At 43.7% G+C, this 19,356-nt stretch overlaps 1 protein-coding gene across 3 annotated transcripts; it reads right to left on the bottom strand.

Annotated features, from left to right (window-relative positions):
* Nucleotides 1-8,381: 8,381 nt before the first annotated feature.
* On the bottom strand, nucleotides 8,382-16,488 carry PRSS23 (serine protease 23). Of its 3 annotated transcripts, none has more exons than XM_077781326.2 (2): nucleotides 16,380-16,488; nucleotides 8,382-11,546 (listed from the first exon to the last, which is right to left on the bottom strand). In XM_077781326.2, the coding sequence occupies exon 2, from the start codon at nucleotides 11,531-11,533 to the stop codon at nucleotides 10,415-10,417; it is 1,119 nt and encodes a 372-aa protein (XP_077637452.1). In that variant the 5' UTR covers nucleotides 11,534-11,546; nucleotides 16,380-16,488; the 3' UTR covers nucleotides 8,382-10,414. The 3 variants fall into 3 exon arrangements, with proteins under 3 accessions (XP_077637452.1, XP_085430749.1, XP_085430743.1); XM_085574623.1 differs by having other exon boundaries at nucleotides 13,846-16,454; XM_085574617.1 differs by having other exon boundaries at nucleotides 15,966-16,454.
* Nucleotides 16,489-19,356: the final 2,868 nt, after the last annotated feature.

Raw genomic sequence — 19,356 nt, 5'->3', positions numbered from 1 at the left:
GCAGAATGCCTGACCATCCAATGATGCAGTTTCTGCTCAAGTGATGGACTGTCTGTGTAAATATAAAATAATGCTCCATGTGTGCTGCTGACAGTATGGGTACCAGATAGATCCCTGTAGGACAGTCCAAGTTTGCAATCTCTGAACTCTTCCAAAGTTCAGAAATGTGAGTGTTCTCTTGGCCCATGCAGCTTTAGGTCAAGATTCACATACATTGATAAATCTTAATTAAACACTCCTATGTACTTTCTCCAGTGTGTCTCAGAACATTGTAACATAGCCTCACCTTTGTCACAAAGAATATTTTTTAAATATTTTTTTTATGAAATGAAATACAAGCTTGGGCTGTAGTAGCGTGAAAGGGTTATTCTTCAGAAATTACCAGTTACCTTCAATATCCTTCTGGATTCATAAAAGTAAGGCTTTGTAATGAGGAAAGCATTTTCCCAAACTAATGAAAAGTTCCTCTTTGAGTGAAGCAGAAGAATTTTATTTTCAAGGATCCCATATAGGCTTTCAAACACTTACTGTGTAGACAGAAATTTTTGGAATGCATCTCCCGATGAGATATTAGACTTGTTATTAATTCTGCCTGTCATTTTTACTGAGAGCCAAACAAACTGCATATAGGATATGAAGAGCAAATGTAAACCTTCAGGGGCAAGTCATGCAAGGACTCCCAAGATCAAAGCACACCATGCTTTCTCTTCAACATGTCTTGTAATACACCATGTCCTGCCTTGGTAAGAATATTTAGCAGGCACATATCATGCACTAAGCAGCAAAAATATGTGCAGAACTCAGAATTTGCAGACTTTGAATTCCATGTTTATTAAAAACTATAGTAGCAATAGTACTTGGTCTCCTGCGAAAAGTTGTGAGACCTGAAGCCACCATATGTGTTAATTCAGAGAGTTTGTGTGAAATAGTTCATTAAATCCTGCAGCCTGTTCCCATTACACCTTCAAATTACAGCTCTCTTGCAGAAGCAAGTGTATGTTGTATGGTTTGCTGTGACTTGTCCCTCAGCAACAGGATTCCTGGAAAAAATAATGCACTTGAATGCAAGTGACTAAGTGAAGGTGCCAGTGCTTGATGTCAATGTAACAAGAAGTCTCCCTGCACATAGGACCTAAGAGACAATTCTTAATGTATCTCAAGAAAAAGCATTATTATGGGAATGTGGGAGCTGAGCACAGACATGAGCAAAACAAATCCCAAACCAAGTATTTGCCATGGAAGTACCTTAGGAAAACCTAAGAGTGATCAAACAGGATTTTTTTTCAGATGACTCTGGCTGTTGCACTTACGATGGTGTGGAAAACACAAATCCCAGCTCAGTGCCAAGAAGCCAGGACTTCTCCCGTGGCCCTGTTGTGGGGTAAACAGGGATCCTGGCAGCCTCTGGCTCATACTGGGTCACCCTTGTGTCCTGGAGAACCCTCTGAGGCTGTGGCAGAGGCAAGGCGGTGATGCAGGGAACCGTGACCCTCTCATCAGCAGCAGCTCTGAAACAGTAAGGGATTGTGTAACACAGTGCCTGACATAATCCTAACTTTGATTCCTGATTCAACCCTTCCACTCAAATAAACAAAACATTTTATACCCCAAACTGAGGATTTCTACTAAAGCCTTGCATAAACTGACTTTACAGGCTGCTTTTGTAATCTTTCCAGATTGCAAGAATCAAAACTGAGAGGAAGAAGAAGGCAACACTGGGTTTTTATGGAAGCAAAGGAAAAGATTCTTCCATTTCCAGATGTCTTGCAGCCCTTTCAACTGTAGGGAAAGATATCATGACAAAAGATTTTATGATTCTTGGCTTTGTAATCATATGAAAATTGTATTTTATCTGACATCAAAAGATTGAGCTGCTAAAGATCTTGCATCTGCTCAGATTAGTAACAGTGCAAATAAGGCATAAATGGAATAAAAAAATTCCTTTTGTGTCCTTAGGCTATATGTGTGGTTTTTTAAACAATCAGCTCTATGAAGAAAGAGAACCAATACAATGTTCATTTCTGGATTAGAGTTCAAGAAAAATTAACGTGTACAACTTTTCATGGGCTTGAAACCTAGAAAATTTTGAATTTTGTCCCATATGACCTACAGTTATTTTGATAGCATTACACTAAATCTATGCCCCAAAACTGTAATCAGTTTGTGTGATTTCTTTCTTGTGAAAATTAAAGCAAGCATGATGAAATAGGCCATCTATATTGCACATAATTTATTGCAGATTCTTAGCATTGTTCAAGCAATAATTTAATTTATAATAATTGGTTTTGGTGGACCTCATCTAACTAGATTTCAGCAAAGCAATTAAAATGGTGCCATACAGGGAATGATTAACAAAAAATTCTGGCTCAAGCAGAGACAAAAGGTGCTGAAAGGAGAAGCATCAAGGTAGAGAGAGGTTACAAGCACATCTTCTCAAGCATCACTCTTAGGCAGTCTGAACTAAATATATCCACCAGCAACACTTGCACAAGACGAAGGAGCACATTAATGAAATTTGCTGATGACACAAAGCTGGGAAGAGCAGCAGAATGTCTCACAGGAAGAACTCAGGGAGCTGATTTCTGAGAAATACCCTAAAGACATTTCATTAGACAAAGCTTAAGATCATGTACTTAAAAGGGGATTGTGTTTCCTGACTGAGGTCTGGAGACAGAAAGTCTCTTTTTTATGGTGAAGCCTGGGAAATGGGAATTTCTAAAGCGGATGTCTCCACAGTACCCATGAGCTTGAGTCTAGCCCATGCAGTTAAGGTTTTTAGTGCTAGCAACAAGAGCAGTACTTAGTAAAAATAAGAGTATTTCTGGGTACCTGTTTGTAAACAATTATTTAACTGGCACAGTGTACCTAACATGGCTTCTGTCAGGTTATTCTCTCAATTTTTATTGTTCTTCCTATTACATAATTACTTCCCATTGGAGGCAGATGGCAGATATTGAGTAGCTCATCCATAAAGGTGAGAGTGTGACAATCCCTCTCCAGCTCAGCTGGTGCCAGAGACGCCTCTGGGCATGGGGAGGGGTCCTGCTGAGCAAAGCTGCCTCCTTCCACCTGCAGAGATCACTCAGCCTAGCTCTTCACTTCAGGGAAACGACATTTCATCGTTTTCTCACACATCTGATGTGTTCCCAGCATGAAGGGTTGCTTTTCTGCCACCCACACTTTCTGGAGAAGTCTTTCCTGCCCTTTCACTGCCCACAATGATCCCTCAGAAGGGCTGCCTGGAGAGAAGTGCTCCCACACGCCTGGTGACATTTAAGCCGTGTGGCAGATCCCTGCTCCCACCCAACACAATAGCCGACTTGGTGGGTGCAGAACGAAGCCCAGTGTGACATTTTCTTCCACCCCACGCTTCTTTGCTGAGTGAAGCTTTTGTGAGATGGCAAAGGCCAGAAAAGCCCTGTGGCCCCACCTGTTTCTGTGGGCTCCAGTCCCACGGCTGGCTGACCCTTTGCTGCAGTGGTGATCTCATGTCCTCCTTGCCCCACCAACAATGAAACCAGCCCCACTATGCTCCATTCAGAGTGACAAAAAAACTGCAATTAATTCAGGAAAACTTTTGGACAGGAGAATTTTGTTAAATGCTGTTGATAAGACATAATATCATCTTTCAAGCAGGGATGTCATCCTCACTCCCATGGGGGCAGAACACAGCAAGAAAAATTACCTGAAGCAGGGTATGATTAGAAATTCATTAGAAAAATAGGTTTGGTTTCTATGAACTTCTATTCATAGAAAATACTTTCTTGAAACATTTTGATTTCAAAAGAGTTATTATTAGAAAGGATTCTTTGACCTAGGTGCAATTTTTTGGCCAAGACCAAAGCAAGTGTGACCTGCCTGTCCCAGAAAAGTCAGAACATCCAAGCTATTGGGTAAGCTCCCTCTTTGCAGCAGGAAAGCACAAACACATCAGTTGAATAGGCTTTCTTAAGTGCACCTGATCCCCTTATTTCTAAGGATATCTTTTCCATCAAGGGAAATTTATTTTCCAAGACGGGCAGGAACAAAAAAAAAGGATAGAAAATATTGTAAGCTAGCTAAAATAAACCATTTTCTAAGAAGCTCAGATTTAAACTCATCTAAACTATCTCATTTAAACCTACTCCTTTCAGTATGATGACAAATATAGAATCATAAAATGGTTTGGGTTGAAAGGAACTTTAAAGACCACATGGTCCCCACTGCCACAGGCAGGGACACCTTCCACTAGCCCAGGTTGCTCAGAGCTCCATCCAGCCTGGCCTTGAACACTTCTAGGGATGAGACATCCACAGCTTCTCTGGGAAACCTGTTACGGTTTCTCACCACCCCCACAGTAAAGACTCTTTTCCTAATACTTAATCTAAACCCATTCTCTTTCAGTTTGAATCCATTGCCCCTTGCCCTGTCTTGTAGTCTCTCTCCATCTTTCTTGTAGACACCTTTCAGATTCTGGAAGGCCACAATAAGGTCACCTGAAAGCCTTCCCTTTTCCAGGGAAGGAATCCCAATTCACTGTGCCCTTCCTCAACTTCAGCTCAGAAGCAGGACTTTATGTTAGACAAGCCTTTACCAAACTTTTGCAAATGTGAACATTTTTCTGTTCTTCTGACCTGTCTACAGCAGTAAATACATCTGGCTTCAAAGGTAACAGGATGCAAAATTCACATAATCATAGCATATGCTGAGTTGGAAGGGACTCACAAGGATCATCAAGTGCAACTCCTGGCCCTGCACAGGACACCCCAAGAGACCCACCATGTGCCCAAGACCATTGTCCAAACACTTCTTGAACTCTGTCAGGATGGTACTGTGACCACTGCCCTGGGGAGCCTGTTCAGTGCCCAGCCACCCTCTGGATGAACCTTTTCCTGATACCCAGCCTAAACCTCCCCTGACACAGCTTCAGGCCATTCCCTTGGGTTACCAGAGAGGAGATCAGTGCCTGCCCCTCCTCTTCCCCTCACAAGGAAGTCACAGACTGCACTGAGGTCTCCCCTCAGTCTCCTCCAGGCTGAACACAACAAGCGACCCCAGCCACTCCGCACATGTCTTCTCCTTAAGGCCCCTCACCATCTTGTGGTCTTCCTTTGGGCACTCTCTAATAGTCTAATGTCTTTTTTATATTTTGGCACTGAAAACTGCCCCAGAACTCCAAGTGAGGCTACCCCAGTGCAGAGCAGAGCAGGACAATCCCCTCCCCTTGCCTGGCTGGCCATGCTGTGACTGATGCACCAAGGACACACCCGGCCTTCCAGCTGCCAGGCTGCTGACTCCTGCTCAACTTCACGTCATTCAGCACCTAAACCATCATTAAATTAACTTCTTCATGTATGAAACCTGTGGAAAATCACCAAATCTATGACAATATGGCATAAAGCTGTCACAGAAAGTTGTTTAGGATAAGTTGAAAAAAAATTATTGTACCTTATTACTGCTGTCACTCAATTATGAACTAACAATCTTCATATTCTTGTCACAAGTCAGTATTCCTTGTACATGCCTTTTGTATTCAAGTTGGTCAGGCTTGCTAGAAAAATACAGTCTCCACACCAAATCAGCATAAATGGCGATTTCCAAATCCAAAATGAGTGTTAACGAGCAAATGTTATTAAAAAATATCTCAAATATTACATATTACATGTGCTAATTAAATCATTATTATTTGCTTAGTGAACTAATAGAAGTGTTTAACTTCTTGTATCTGTTTATGCACAAATCTTTTAAATGGAATTGACTGTAAAAAACAAAAAACAAAACAACACCATTGTCCATAAAAAGTTTGCAGAGGAACATTTACCATCCCCTCCTTGAGCCATAACACTTAATTACTGTTAGAGATCTTTAGAAACAAAACAAACAGTATAAGCCTTCTTCATGGCTCAACCCATGCCCATTTAGTTAAAAATCAATCCACAGCCAAAGCATCGCTGATAATTTTATCCTGAGAATAATCAGTGTTGATAATAATGTCTGGAGCATGTTAAGGTACTTTGCTTCCCTTGTATAACCATTTACCTATAAAAACCCACACTACCTTTGCCAGCAGGCACAAAGCATGTGCAACCTAATAGTCACCATGTAAGACAGGAAAAAACATATTCTGGGAGGGGATCAGGTTTCTAATGCTTATGTCACTGTCATTTTTCTCTTATGTATCTATTAGACAAGTCACAGCCTAAACCTTTCATCTGTGCTGCACACTGGCTTCAGAGCTGGCATTAATGTGCTCCTTTGAAGAGACTTCATTTACTTCAGCTCCTAAATTTTTCTTCTCCACCTGGGAGAACTAGGAATGGAAAGTAACAGTATTATTTATAAAAACCCTACACACATGTACATCCACAAAATTGATCCTCTAGGAATCCTCCTCCTGTGATACAAATCATACTGCCCTTTCACTCTCTGCTGCTCTTCTCTGACCACGCTTCCTTTTTCTTCCAGAAAAGCAAAGATTTTACCCACCCAGCATTCATTGAAATCTTCTCTTCCCAAGGCCTGTGGATATTGCGTTGGCACGCTACCAAAACCTGCTAACAAATGGCAGATTAAGTGGAAACACGGAAAAGAATTTCAAGCATGTATTATACTTGCTTGGGGTTCAGCCTGCAACTTTAAGACGAGGGCTGCCCTCTAACCAGGCAGGCCTGGGAATTCAGTTGCAAAACAATTACAGATGCAAGGAAAATACTTTTTCTCTGAGAAGGAAACTTGATGATATTCTGTAGTCTTCAGTAGGCTAAGTTCAGTATGTGCTGGGGAAGAGCTCAGCAGGGTCTGTGTTTTCTTGAGACCTCACTTTCCATCTCCAGCACTGTTCTCTGAGGGATTTATAGCAAAGTACGTAAATTTTTTCATATGTCAGCCTCTTACAGATGCAGGAGCAGACTTTAATCCTTTTCAAGCACAGTCAAAACAGTGCCTCTATACCCATTTACTGTCTTGCTTTCATATATAAGAATAATGAGGCACTTCATTCAATTCTGCAGGTCATAGCCAGTCATTGGCTGGACAATGAAATTTCAAGTGCTACGCCTGTATATAATTTAATTACTTGTGTTTTCTTGATGAGCCTTATTTTGGCTGCATGGCTAACTTTCTCATATTTTTAAAGTTCTTGTTTTAAAAGAGCCTACTTTGCAGCATCAAAGCAAATATCCTCAGGTTGTAATTTTCAAACCTGTCTAGCATGCCCAACCTTGCTGCACATGATTACACTGGCAAAATTACCACCAACTCCAGTGGGCACAGGTGAAACAGTGCTGAACTTCAGCACCACAACTCTGCCTGTGTTATCTGAGATTTCCTTTTCTTTCTAAAACTGGAATGTTTGCACAGGGTGTGCAGTGGGAAGAGACTCTCCCACTCCAGATTACACTGAATTTGCTGCATACATTCTTAGAAAAAAACCAACAACAACCAAAAAAAAAAAAAAAAAAAAAAAACCACCACCTTGCTCATATTACTCTAGAGGAATGGGCCTCAAGTTGTCCCAGCAGAGGTTTAGATTGAATATTAGGAAAACTGCCTCCAACAAAAGGGTTGTCAAGCATTGGAACAGGCTGCTGAGGGAAGTGGTAGAGTCACCACCCCTTGAGGTTTTTAAAAGACACATAAATGTGGCACTTTGGGATGTGGCTTAGTGGTGGACCTGGCAGTGTTAGGTTTACAGTTGGCCTTGAAGATCTTAAAGATCTTTTCCAGCCTAAATGATTCTCTGATTCTGCAAAAAGTTTTTAGCCTACAGTCTGAGAAAGCAGTTGAGAACACAGTATCAGTGGATGGGAAACATGTCCAATAAATCAGGACTGAGGTTCTCAAGCCCATATGACATAGCGTGCACTGTTAGAGGTCACAAAAGTTGTATGAGCAGTAATTTCAAAATGAAAAACTTTCTGCATCCAGTGTTTCTCTAAAAACTGTGGAGCTCACTGTTGGCCTCAAAGGAACTTTTTTTATACTACATCAACTAAAAGAAAAAGAAGATGGACTGACCTCAATTATGACCTTATACTGACTGGTTCACATTCCTCCATAGTTTATTTACCCTGAAGTTCATAAAAACTATGTGGCTTTTCAGTCTAATAGATTATTTTCAGCTCTAACTAATCAGAGCTCATGACTGGCTTTGGAACTGTAAGAGTCATACAAAAGCTAAGATTGATTATTAGCATCCAAATGTATAAAGTAATTAAGCCTACCAAACAAACCAAAAACAATACACCAAAACAAAAACTTTTAACAGCTGAGAGCAGAAGAAAATTGAAAGAAAATAAACAGCACCAAGGATTTTAATAAATCTGCATCTGAATGTCTTTACAAATAAGTAGCTGAAATGAGACTGAAAGTGCAACCCAATACAGCACAAATACAAGAATGTCTGCATTGAAATTCCATAACTTTTCTTTATTCACTGTGATACATTCAAACAAAAGTGCTCCAGATAACATCCATAGAGTAAAGGAAATTAAAACAAAAAGTCAGAAAAAGACCATCAGATACATATGGTGATTATTCATATTTCAAAGCATTAGTAACTGCTTGTATCTGAGTGCACCAAAAACCCACATGAGAGTCCACATTTTTGTACACTGCTTCTAAAAAAAAAATAATCATAGGCAGCTCCAGCAAAAATGTTTATCAGAACTAGAGCCAAAGCCACCACAAAGATAAAGCACCATCAGGCATATGTTTACAAATGCCGTAGTAATTAGTAGAGTGTAAAAAAAGGCTTAGCTGAATTAACATTTTCCTTGTATTGGTATAGCACAGGGAAGCTCTGGTTGGATTCACTCCTTCCCAGCTTTGATATTTCTCACCAGAGACTTGCACTTGTCCCACAACACCAAGCACCACGGACAATTTGGGAAGCTTCAGGAGTCAGTGAGTGATGGATGGAAGAGGAACTAGAGCCAGTGTCTATCCTGCTATTAAAAAAAATAATCATGGCATGGCATCATGTCCTCAACCATGTTACTGAAATAAGTGGCACAATCCATCTAAGAAAGGCTGTTTGTACAGACCATGTTAACTTCCAAATGCTATTTGCTGAGCTACAGTATTTGGCTGCACTGTTTTTACCCCAGAAAGACAGTTCTTGTTTTCAACTCTAATGCTTCTATAGTAAAAGTATCACTGTTATCTGTAAGACAGCAGAGGATCACTTCACAGCAAACCCAGGCTGCATCCTATAAAGTGGTTCTATTCCAACTGCAGAAACCCTGAACTGTGCATTTGCCAAGAATTATTTGTAACTCATCAGCTAGGTGGGGAGGAGTATTCCTATTCCAAAAACACAAGAAACATTAGTCAAGATGCCCAAACTACACTGTCAAAGGCTGAGAGATGTTTGTAAGTCTAGGGTCCCACTGCGTTAGGGACCTTAGACTTACAAGTAGGTAACACAGCTCAATAAATAGGGGGAAAACTCAATAGAACACTTGTCTTGCTCTCTCCTTTACCTGCTCTGCAGGCCGCAATTCAGATAGACAGCAAGACTGAAGACAGGCTTCCCCTCTGAAAATCTGAGTTACTGACATGAGATTTTCCTTAAAAGGCCTAAATAGGTCATAAACAGAAAAGCCCCTTTCCCCAGATGCTTTCTAATATATTCATAGGGATCCTGCTCCTTCATAGGTCCCAGCTCCTATGTAGATTTAATCCCATGTGCAATTAGTGTTTCTCCAAGCAGGATGTAACGGCACTGATCACATGACCAACATCATCTTCACAGTCAAATCCCTACAACATCAAGGTCTGTCTGCTCAAAAAGCATTTTTCCTAACTATGTTACTAATAAAGTCTCAAATCACTCAGGCTGAAAGGAAGTTAGAAGTGTTATGTGGTTATTTACCCTTCACGCTATTTGTGTGGCATTCATCTCCCACGGTGCATGCCTTGCCCTTTTCACACTCTCTTTTCTCATGCAGGAACACAAAGCTGTAATGTTTGGGTTGCAAACACCATTAAATGCCCCTCTTCAGCCCCCAACAGCATAGAAATATTTTCTTTTAAAAGTTCAGATCAAAGCATTTCTACTAATCCTAGGATTTATTAAAACAAACATTGTAGGCATGAGATAGTCAACAGCGTCCCTTTTACAAGATTCTTTGGAGACGGTTCTGTTTTCATACTGTTTACTGATCCGCCCCTAATTAATCTTCAGTTGCTCAGCTGCAAATTCAGCAAGTCCACCTGCTCCTTCCCCACCCAGCAGACGTTCCTTTCTCCCAGTTTCAGGCTGTAATGGAAGCACCACCCAGACCCTGTCCTAAGAACAAGGTGGCTGGCTTGAAAAGCTACATATCACCTCCTGATGTTACATGATCACATTCATTTGCAGCACAAGTCTAGCCTTTCCTCAGATGAGTAACTAAAACCAGTCATTAAGTGCTTTCATGGAGTTTCATTGTCTTTATCCTTCCCTGCAGTCAAGGTAGTTGCCTTTGATCCAGTAACAGATCTGTGCGTATTTGAGGGGTGTAATGCGGACAGCTACATTGAAATCCTGCGGGGTGCCATTCATGTCCACCCACTGATGGCCTGAAAATATACCAATAATTTTACGCTCCCATTTGTGATTCTGCCTCTTCCACATCCTCACGTATACCCCAGATCCACTGGCACCCGGCTGGGCATCGCACTGCTGGTACAACAGGTCGTACGTTTCATCTTTGACATCGCAGAAACGGTAAACCAGGTTTCCCGGACGGTCATTGTCGTAGCCAGAGAAGTGAATCCTCCCTCCAGGTAAGTGTCTTGCTGGTGGGCTCACACCTATCTTCATAAACTTTCTTTTATGTGGCTTCTTCAGCTCCAGCAGGGCATAGTCATAATCCATGCCAATGTCATTGGCGTTGCCTTTGATCCATCCTTTGGGGACATGCGTCCGTTTCACTCGGATCCACTGGAATTTCATTTTCTCAGGCATTGCCGAGTTGGTGATATTGGACCCTTTGCCGCCATCTTTCTGTTTGGGCTTTAGAAACCCCACCCGCAGTTTCTGAGCTCCTTTGACATAACTCTTTCCGTCATGGATACAATGAGCAGCAGTAAGAACATGCTTTTCAGCCACCAGCGTCCCCGTGCAACCTGTAGAGAGCTTCACCGATGTGGAGAAAGGGTAGTTCAACAAGAAGTCTTTCCCAAAAATGCTAAACCTGCTGTCATAGCCATAGATCTGCCTCTTAGTTCGAGATCTGCCTCGAGACCCATCGCCGCTGTTGCTCAGAATATATATGCCCACTTCAGTTTCAGTGAGGCTGCCATTAGCATACAGGGTTTCGTAGGACAGGTAATTCTTCACTTCTTCATAAGTTGGCAGAGGAGAACTTTTGTGGCATGCTGGGCCACACGGAGATACCACCTCCAGTCTGGCCTCAGCATCAAACTGTGGTTTGTCCAAGTTCAGGGTAGACTGTGGCAGGATAACGGGTACTCTGTAAGACGGCCAAGTTGGCTTCCAGTGAGGACTGGAAGGCATCACATCTTTAGCAGCACACAAAAGCAGGATTAAAGTGGACAGGGCTGCCATTCTGAATGTCGATCTGTGGAAAGCAAAAGCAAATACAGTTATTTACCCAAACTCGTTGCAAGATTATTCTACCTTGCTAAGTAGTGACTTGGTAACCCAGTATAAATGTAATAAGGGTCAAGTGATTTGAATGGAGTTAACTTACATCAAGTAGCTCAGATTTCTGTGTCAAACTAATGCCTTAGCCTGAGCCTTGCAACAAGTGTCCCAGGTTAACACTGAAATACAGGACATTTAACCCTTAGGTGTGCTGAGCCACCAACTCCCAGCCGACATCAGTGGGAAGTTACAGTACTTGTCTTCACACAGTTTAAAGAAAATTCAGATTCTGTTTACTCATCCAGCAAACAAAGCTTCTGCAAAGAGTAAATGTGTCTGTCTTCAGCTAGATTAGATCACTCTCTGAAAGCTCTCCCCAACTCTCTGACTTCGCTGAAAGATGTCCTTTAAATATCTTCACAACATTTGCTGTCTCAGCCAAAGACATCAGGCTGATGGTAGGGACAGGTGGGGAAGGACAAAGAAGGTGACCTGACAGGATGACCACAGAGGAGACTCACTTCCCCTTGCAACTCACACCAGACAAAGGTTCTGCACCACATGGCACTGGCCCCAAGGCTTACATGAGAAAGGGTGATATGATTACACACAGGCAGCTAATGAAGGAAGATTACAATTCTTGAGGGAATTTTCAGTTAACACACTGGCTTATTGCTTTGTAAACTCAATTAATTAGAAATGCAAACCAACCCCCTCTGAGCACAGGGAAGCAAATGTGGCTGTAAATGTGTTTATGAACCGCAGGGAGAGTGCCTGAGACTGCAGAGAACAGCGTGCACTAGTATTGTGTCAAAAAAATGCGTAACTTCAGTTTATTTGAAAATTAGCCATACAGCTGAATCGCTGCAGGAGGCACTGTGCCCTGGGCAAGAAGGCAGGCAGGATCTCCCTCACACAAAGATTATTCAAATGAAAGTTCACAATTATGTTGAGCTTACACATATTTAAAATCCTGCTGAGGTTACACTGATCACAACTGCAGGATCATTCCTGAAATGCCTGAAATGAGTAAACCAAAGCAAATCACACAGGAAATGACCATAGCTATCTAAGAATAAAAAAAGAAAAATCTTTCTCTCCAATGCTTTGTGTAGGAATATCCATCCCTAAGTTGAACCAAAAAAGACTTTGAAAGCTACAGGCTGCTGATGTCCAATGGTGTTCAACTCAAATATTAGGCCTAGATTCTTATATTTTTGGTACCATCCTCTTTGGGAACAGAGGCTCTCATTAAAGTACACAATCAAAATATCAATTGACTCATGCAAAAATATCAAAAGACTTCAAGTACAAAAAACAGATGTAGATGAACAGAACTGATGCTACTGAAACCCACAAAGGTAGGTACAGACTCTTGCAGAAGTGACCACACATTCTGTTGCAAAATTTTTCATTAACAAACTGGACATATTTAAAGAAACACACTTTTTTCCTAGGATAGTCTCCACCAAATATGATGCATTATACCTAACCGATGACTCACGCTGGCAAATACAAGCCATTTTAAACATTAATCAGAATTGTATCATTTTGGATGTGTCAAAATCAGAAAATACTTGGTATTCAAGGAAAACCAACTGCTCCTCTGACTCCTTCCACAGCAAATTTTAATATTGGATGTGGCTGCATTTTGCAAGCTATGAAATGAGAGAGTTCCAAATTGCTGTAAGGATGGCACAGGGAACACCTGGTGTATTATCACATCTATTGTTGTAGGCCAGTGATTTTGGAAGACAGAAAAAAAAAAATAAGATAACAGGGGCAAATGACACCTCTCCATCCCCACGAAGACAATACACACTGGCATAAATCAACTGCTAGCTGTCCTGTTTGTGTCAGGGAGGGCTGCACGCAGCAGTGCTTACTGGTTTCACAGTTAGGAGCTGATAGCAGACTAAACCATGGTTAAGCTGCCCATCAGGTAGCTGATCCCACCATTAAGAGCACATATTTCTACGCAGTTTGCCCTTGCTGCCCTCAGATTTCTTGACAGATTGCATCTCTCTAAATTGCACCACTCATGCCACTTCTTGGAGCTAAAACCCATTCATGCTAAATGAGCCTCTGCTGGCCTTTGGCTGGTTTATTTAGCTGGCAGGGCAAAACCAGAGGCGTCTTGTCAGTTGTTATTTGCACAAGCACAGCCAGATTCCCTCGTGCCTGTCAGCACAGGGACACGATGAAGGCACTCTGTGCCAAACAGCTCCTCTGCTTCCTCCGAGATTATCATCTGGGTTGAGAAAAGAGATTACCTCGCCCTGCAACCTGCTCTGCCTTATCTCCTCACCATCAGCGGCACAGCACCGCCAGCACTTGGAAGGGCAGCTTCAGACAGCAGAGGGCAGCCGCCCTATGAAGAGAACAAGACAGGAGATGGGACTCGAGCTGGTCCCAGAAAAAAAGGCTTCAGAACATGGTATCTGTGCCTGTGCTGTGTAAAGTGGTACTCACTCCACGTCTCTGAGCAAGTCTCCCACCCCCCCTCCCCGCTGCTTCTGTGATGCGATCACATTGCAGCTCTAGGGGATAAAAAAGGCTTTTCATCAGTTATAGAACCTTTCTATTATTTAGAATGTTATTTAAACCTGACAATAAAATACAGTTGTGAGTTTATACCTATAGAAGCTAAACAGTGCTCGTTTACTGAAGTCTTCATAGTTATATCCCATCTGGAGATATAAGTGGTACTAAAGCAGATCTGGGCAGCTATAAATATAATAAATGTCTTATTTATAACAGGATGGAAATTAGTGCACAGTACCTACTTCTGTGTGGATCCTTCCTCTTAAAAATGAAGGAACTGAAAAAGCAGCCTACATTTAAACATAGACTTTCCAGGGAGGCTCTCCTTTCCTTTAACTTTCTCTTCTCATTTGAAACACAATCAAACAGCTGCAAAAAACCCCAGGGTTAAAACTCTCTGTCCTCAGCTACTTACTCATGGGTGACCCCAGAGGTGTTCTCAAATTGAGCAGAGTGGTAAGGAGCGAGCACTTCCCCGCACGGCTATCACAGAGCGGCACTGAATGAATTACGATGTGCTGCTCTACTGTAGCTCTGCTCTTCTGTTTCTATTTAAACTGTGTCATAAACTCAATCCACCCTTTGACTCAGCACAAAGCTCTGGTCTGACATCCAGCCTAGGAACCCCCTAGAAGCGGTTTGTACATAATCACACTCGCTAATGGCATTAAAATTGTTTAGAGAATGGAAACAGTGACAGCTACCCCGGGGCTCTTCATGCTGCTAATACACTTTACAAATACATTTTCCTGCTTGCTGTGGGCATTCGCGCCGAAGATAGATGCTGCTGAAAGAAAACTGCCTTGTTCAGGATGGACATGAGTAATTTTCTAATAAGCAATTAATTTTTCTGCAAGAGTTCACTACTTCAGGAGTGGTTCTTGTAGTAGATGCTTAAATAACAATAGATCATGGATAATCTAGTATGAAAGCTCATGAACCAGTCTCCATTACATTTTGAAATGAAGAAAGTTTTTTCCACAGTGCTGGAAGACAGAAAGATTAACATACCAAAAACAAAAAAAAATGGAGAAAACCAAGACAGTGAGAGAAAAAAATCTGCCTCAAACCAAATCAAGAAGGAGAACTAAATCACTGTCAGTGCCGTGCCAAAATACCTCTGCTGCTTTTCCTGGTCACAGAACTTGTTAAAACACAGCAAAAATAATGAAGTTGCACTTTAATAACTACAGAAGCCTCCCTGCCATTAAAATCTAACAGCTTTATTAGCCTGCCTGAGATGCTGAGGGTGGTACGAGGGTTACACTGCCTTACCTGCTAGACTGAGGGCTGTAGAAAGAGATGCCCTGGAAAACCTGAAACTAAATTTGATACTGGCAGGCCACGGGCGTGTGCATTAACATACACACCGGGTACAGCGGCTATTTTGGCACGTGTACCAGTGACATGAATACACAGAGAAAAGGGAGCATAGTATATGTTTCCATTGAGTCCTATTCCCAGAACTGCCTCCTTTCGCACTCCTTTCTTTCTTTTTTCTCTTTCCTTTCATGTCAAGCAACTTCAGTGTCACGGCACGAGAGCAAACTGCATTACGAGGAGACAGTGATGGTCACTTTGGATAACGGGATAAAGCTATAGGAAGTACCTGCATCCCCAGGGCTTCCAAACCACCTGACTTACGGTCACACAAGCTGGGTCCCGGTGGGACCGTACCAACCCCTCGGACCTTGCTTGGGGCAGGAGGCAAAAAACAGCTTCCCCCAGGCTCCAGCAGCCGCTTCACGGAAAACCTCGTGTCACGTATGTCTAAAAAGGCCACCCCAAAAACACTAATGTACTCAAAGACAGTGACAAATCCAAGTACAGGACCGCAGCGGAACGCTACCTTCAGACGCCTTCAAAGCACGAAAAAGCAGCAAAGGCGAATTTTATCGCAGCAGTTCGCTCGCCCGCCGTCCTTTCAGAGTTGGTCACCGGCAGCGGCGCCGGCCGCCGCAGCGGCGGACCCGCCGCGGGGACCGGCGGGCAGCAGCCGCGCTCGCCCTTTTGTCGCCGGCGCCGCCGGGGAGGCGCCGCCCGGTGCGCTCCGGTGGATGCGAGCGGGGTTAAACATTAAGCGCGCAGGGAGCGCTCGCCCCGGGCCGGGACAGCCGCTCCCACCGCCCGGTGTCCCGCGCGGCCGGACGCCAGCAGGTGAGGCACTGCCCGGGGCGAGCCCGGCGCTCGCCATCCTCCCGCCGCCCCTTTGTCCCCGGGGCGCCCCGCGGCGCCCTCCCTGCCGGCGGGGCCCGCTACCTACCGGCTCCCCGCGGCGGCGGCGGCTCCGGGAGCGGCTCAGGCAGGTGGCGGGGCCGGCGCCGGTCCCATCTCTCCCGCCGCCTCCGCGGGGCTCGGGAGCGCCTCCCCTCCCTCCCGCCGGGCGCCGGCCCTCGGCGGCGCGCTCGGAGCGGGGCGGGGCGGGGCGGGGCGGAGCGGCGCCTCCCGCAGGTGGATCCCGCCGCTGGATCCTGCCGCTGGATCCCGCCCCGCCGCTGGATCCCGCCGCTGGATCCCGCCCCGCCCCGCCGGGCCCCGGCCGTGCCTCCGCGCAGGCTGCCCCAGCGCGTCCTGTGCGGCGGCACCCCCGCTTTTAATCCTTCACTGCTGTTTTCATTTATTTACCGAGGAGAAACGTAGGGGGTTTTCCCTAACCTTGGCTTTTATTGGCGGTGTTCTGGCACCACGGGCGGCTCAGGGGATGCCGTCTCGGTGCGAGATTTTGGGGTGCAGCCCGTGGCACCTCTGCAGTCCCGAGGGCAACAGGTTCTTGGTCCCCAGATCCCTTTTCAGAGGGTCCCTGGGAGCGGGTTGATCCCCCCTGCCTCCGCAGGGCATCAGCTCCAGGAGCTCTGCGGTCACTCACCCGTGTTGCCTCATCAAGCGGACATTTAAATTTAATTGTCCGACACATTGTTTTCATGAGTTTTAATTACTCATCCTTCTTGAAGCCTTATAATGATATCTGGCAAGAAAAGAGGAAACCAGAGCCAAGAAGGCAAAAATCCTTGCAATGTTTTAATTCCACAAGAAAAAGTCACCAAAGAAAAGGGTGGGGTTTTTTTTCAAAATTCCCAGCTGATCACCATTATTTCAGAAAGGAAATACAAATTTAATAGAATTTATTTGAAGTCTTCTACTGACCCTTTCAACCCACTGCTGCCCTTACAAAGGTTGAGGAGAGCCTGAAGTAAAGCAAAAATTTTGCCTGCCCATGGACAATCTGAAGAGCTGAAATATGACAGGATCTTACATTTTCAGACATGATTTTTCTAATTTGCATTTGCCTGGTCCTAACACCATCCCCACCTGGGTCTACAAAAAGATTTTACCAAATGAATGGAAAAAGCATATACTAAATTAAAAATAAAAAATAAAAAAAGTAACTACTCAGACAGCTAGAGGGTACAACTGGTGTTGGAGAAGGGCTGGTGACACCAGTGCAGCTGCTCTTGGGCCATGATGGAATGACCTTGCAACAGTGAGGCAGATCCCTGGAGTATCAGCAGACAAGGCAGCAAAGTCAGGCTCTGTCTGCAATGCCATATTGACCAGAGATCCCTTCCTAATGTGGCTCTAATCACGTCCCAACAAGATGTGCAGGCTCAGAAGCTTTTCCCTGTACATACAACTCTGCTGATTTGCATGGATAGAAGGGCTAGCCCATGCCTTGTAGGGGTGAAAATGTTCTGAGGTTTGGTTAGAGTGGGTCTCAGCACTGCAGAAGTGGTCCAGCTGGGTTCTTGCTTCCCGTGGACATGCAGTCTCTTGTGTCCTAGCTGCCATACGTGCTCCAGGGTCTTCCAGACTCAAATTCAAATACACACTATATGATGCTGATAGACGTTTTTACAGCAGACAGGGGGACAGAGATACAGAGGTGCTAAGATGTATACAGTGGGGCTCACCTCACTTAGTTGTAGGGGTTTGCAATGCCCTGGGCTATCCATGATACAATATTGGACTGCAAACCTCCTATGCCTGAAGCAGCAGCAGGGGAAATTGTCCTTGCCTGTGGCAGGGCATTTGTAACTAGCAGATCTCTGAGACCACTTGCAACCCAAACCATCTTATGATGATGAGATTCCATGAAGTGTGTCTCTATGTACAACACAGATGGATGAATAAGAACCACAAGGCTTGGTGTCTACAGGTCCCCTCCTGAGAATGAAATCCTACAGAAGGTGTTGGGAGAAACTGCCATGACAAAAGGAATGGAGAAAAATGTTTAGTTTGAAATTTAGTTACAAGACATTTTGTTGTCATAAAAACTTCTGATTTCTGTTAGTTGTAGTGTACACATTAAACCATAAGCTCAGAAAAGACAGTTTGTCTGGCCTGTCTTTAGAAATAATGAACTACAGTCCTGTTCTATTGAGCATCTATAGACAAAATTTTATGTTTTAACTTTCTAATTCAAAAGAGAAAAAAAAACAAATATAGATTTCTTTTCTCTCTATGTTTATAACTCTTTAGAAACAAGAGCTCTGCTGAAATTGGGCTGCACAAGTTTTTTGGGTTTTTTTTTAAAGAGAGTGAAGTCCAAGATCTGAATGCTACTGTGGGCCATTGTTGAGGCAAAGAGCAGTAAGTGACAACATACGTAAAGGTGAAGAGGTATTAGCTGTACTATATTGTCAAGTGATAACACACATGCTGACTTTTCAGCACCCTGTGAGTAAGCTGAAAATGAAACAGTCTACAGGTGGGAGCCCTAATGAATGGCACTGTCAGGAGATAATTTCGCATGGTTGAAGAAATCTTTTATTCTGCAGGGAAATGAAGTAACCTGGCATTACAGTTCTGTGCCAGATTCCGCTGCAGACAATGAAGTGATTTCAGAGGCCACTGAGTCTGGAAGGAAGAATGACAACCCATGGTTGGCTCACTGCTGATGCAATGCAGAAGAAAAGTCCTTGGAGTTCCCCACTGCAATGGCAGCTCTGCAGCCAACTCCTTCTACTTTCCCTGGGATGCAGACCCCTCCTCACTGATGCCCAATTTCCTGAAATGTTTTTTAACTGTTGGAGAAGGTTAAAGGTGAACACACTCTCTATCCCTTTCAAAACAGTCTATTTTGAAGGCAAGAATGATGCAGACTTGGACTTTGGAGAAGCAAGTACTTCTCTCATCCCCACCCCTACTTGAGTTTAGGATTCGAAGGAAGGCTCTGGTGCCACAGTTCCCAAATCTGTACAACAAGTGTGAGAGCATACCCTATCTCAATGAAGCGTTTTGAT

The sequence above is a fragment of the Lonchura striata genome, chromosome 1 (genome assembly GCF_050655825.1).
Source record: "Lonchura striata isolate lonStrDom1 chromosome 1, ASM5065582v1, whole genome shotgun sequence".
Taxonomy (NCBI): domain Eukaryota; kingdom Metazoa; phylum Chordata; class Aves; order Passeriformes; family Estrildidae; genus Lonchura; species Lonchura striata.
This window is presented reverse-complemented; position numbering and strand designations above follow the sequence as displayed.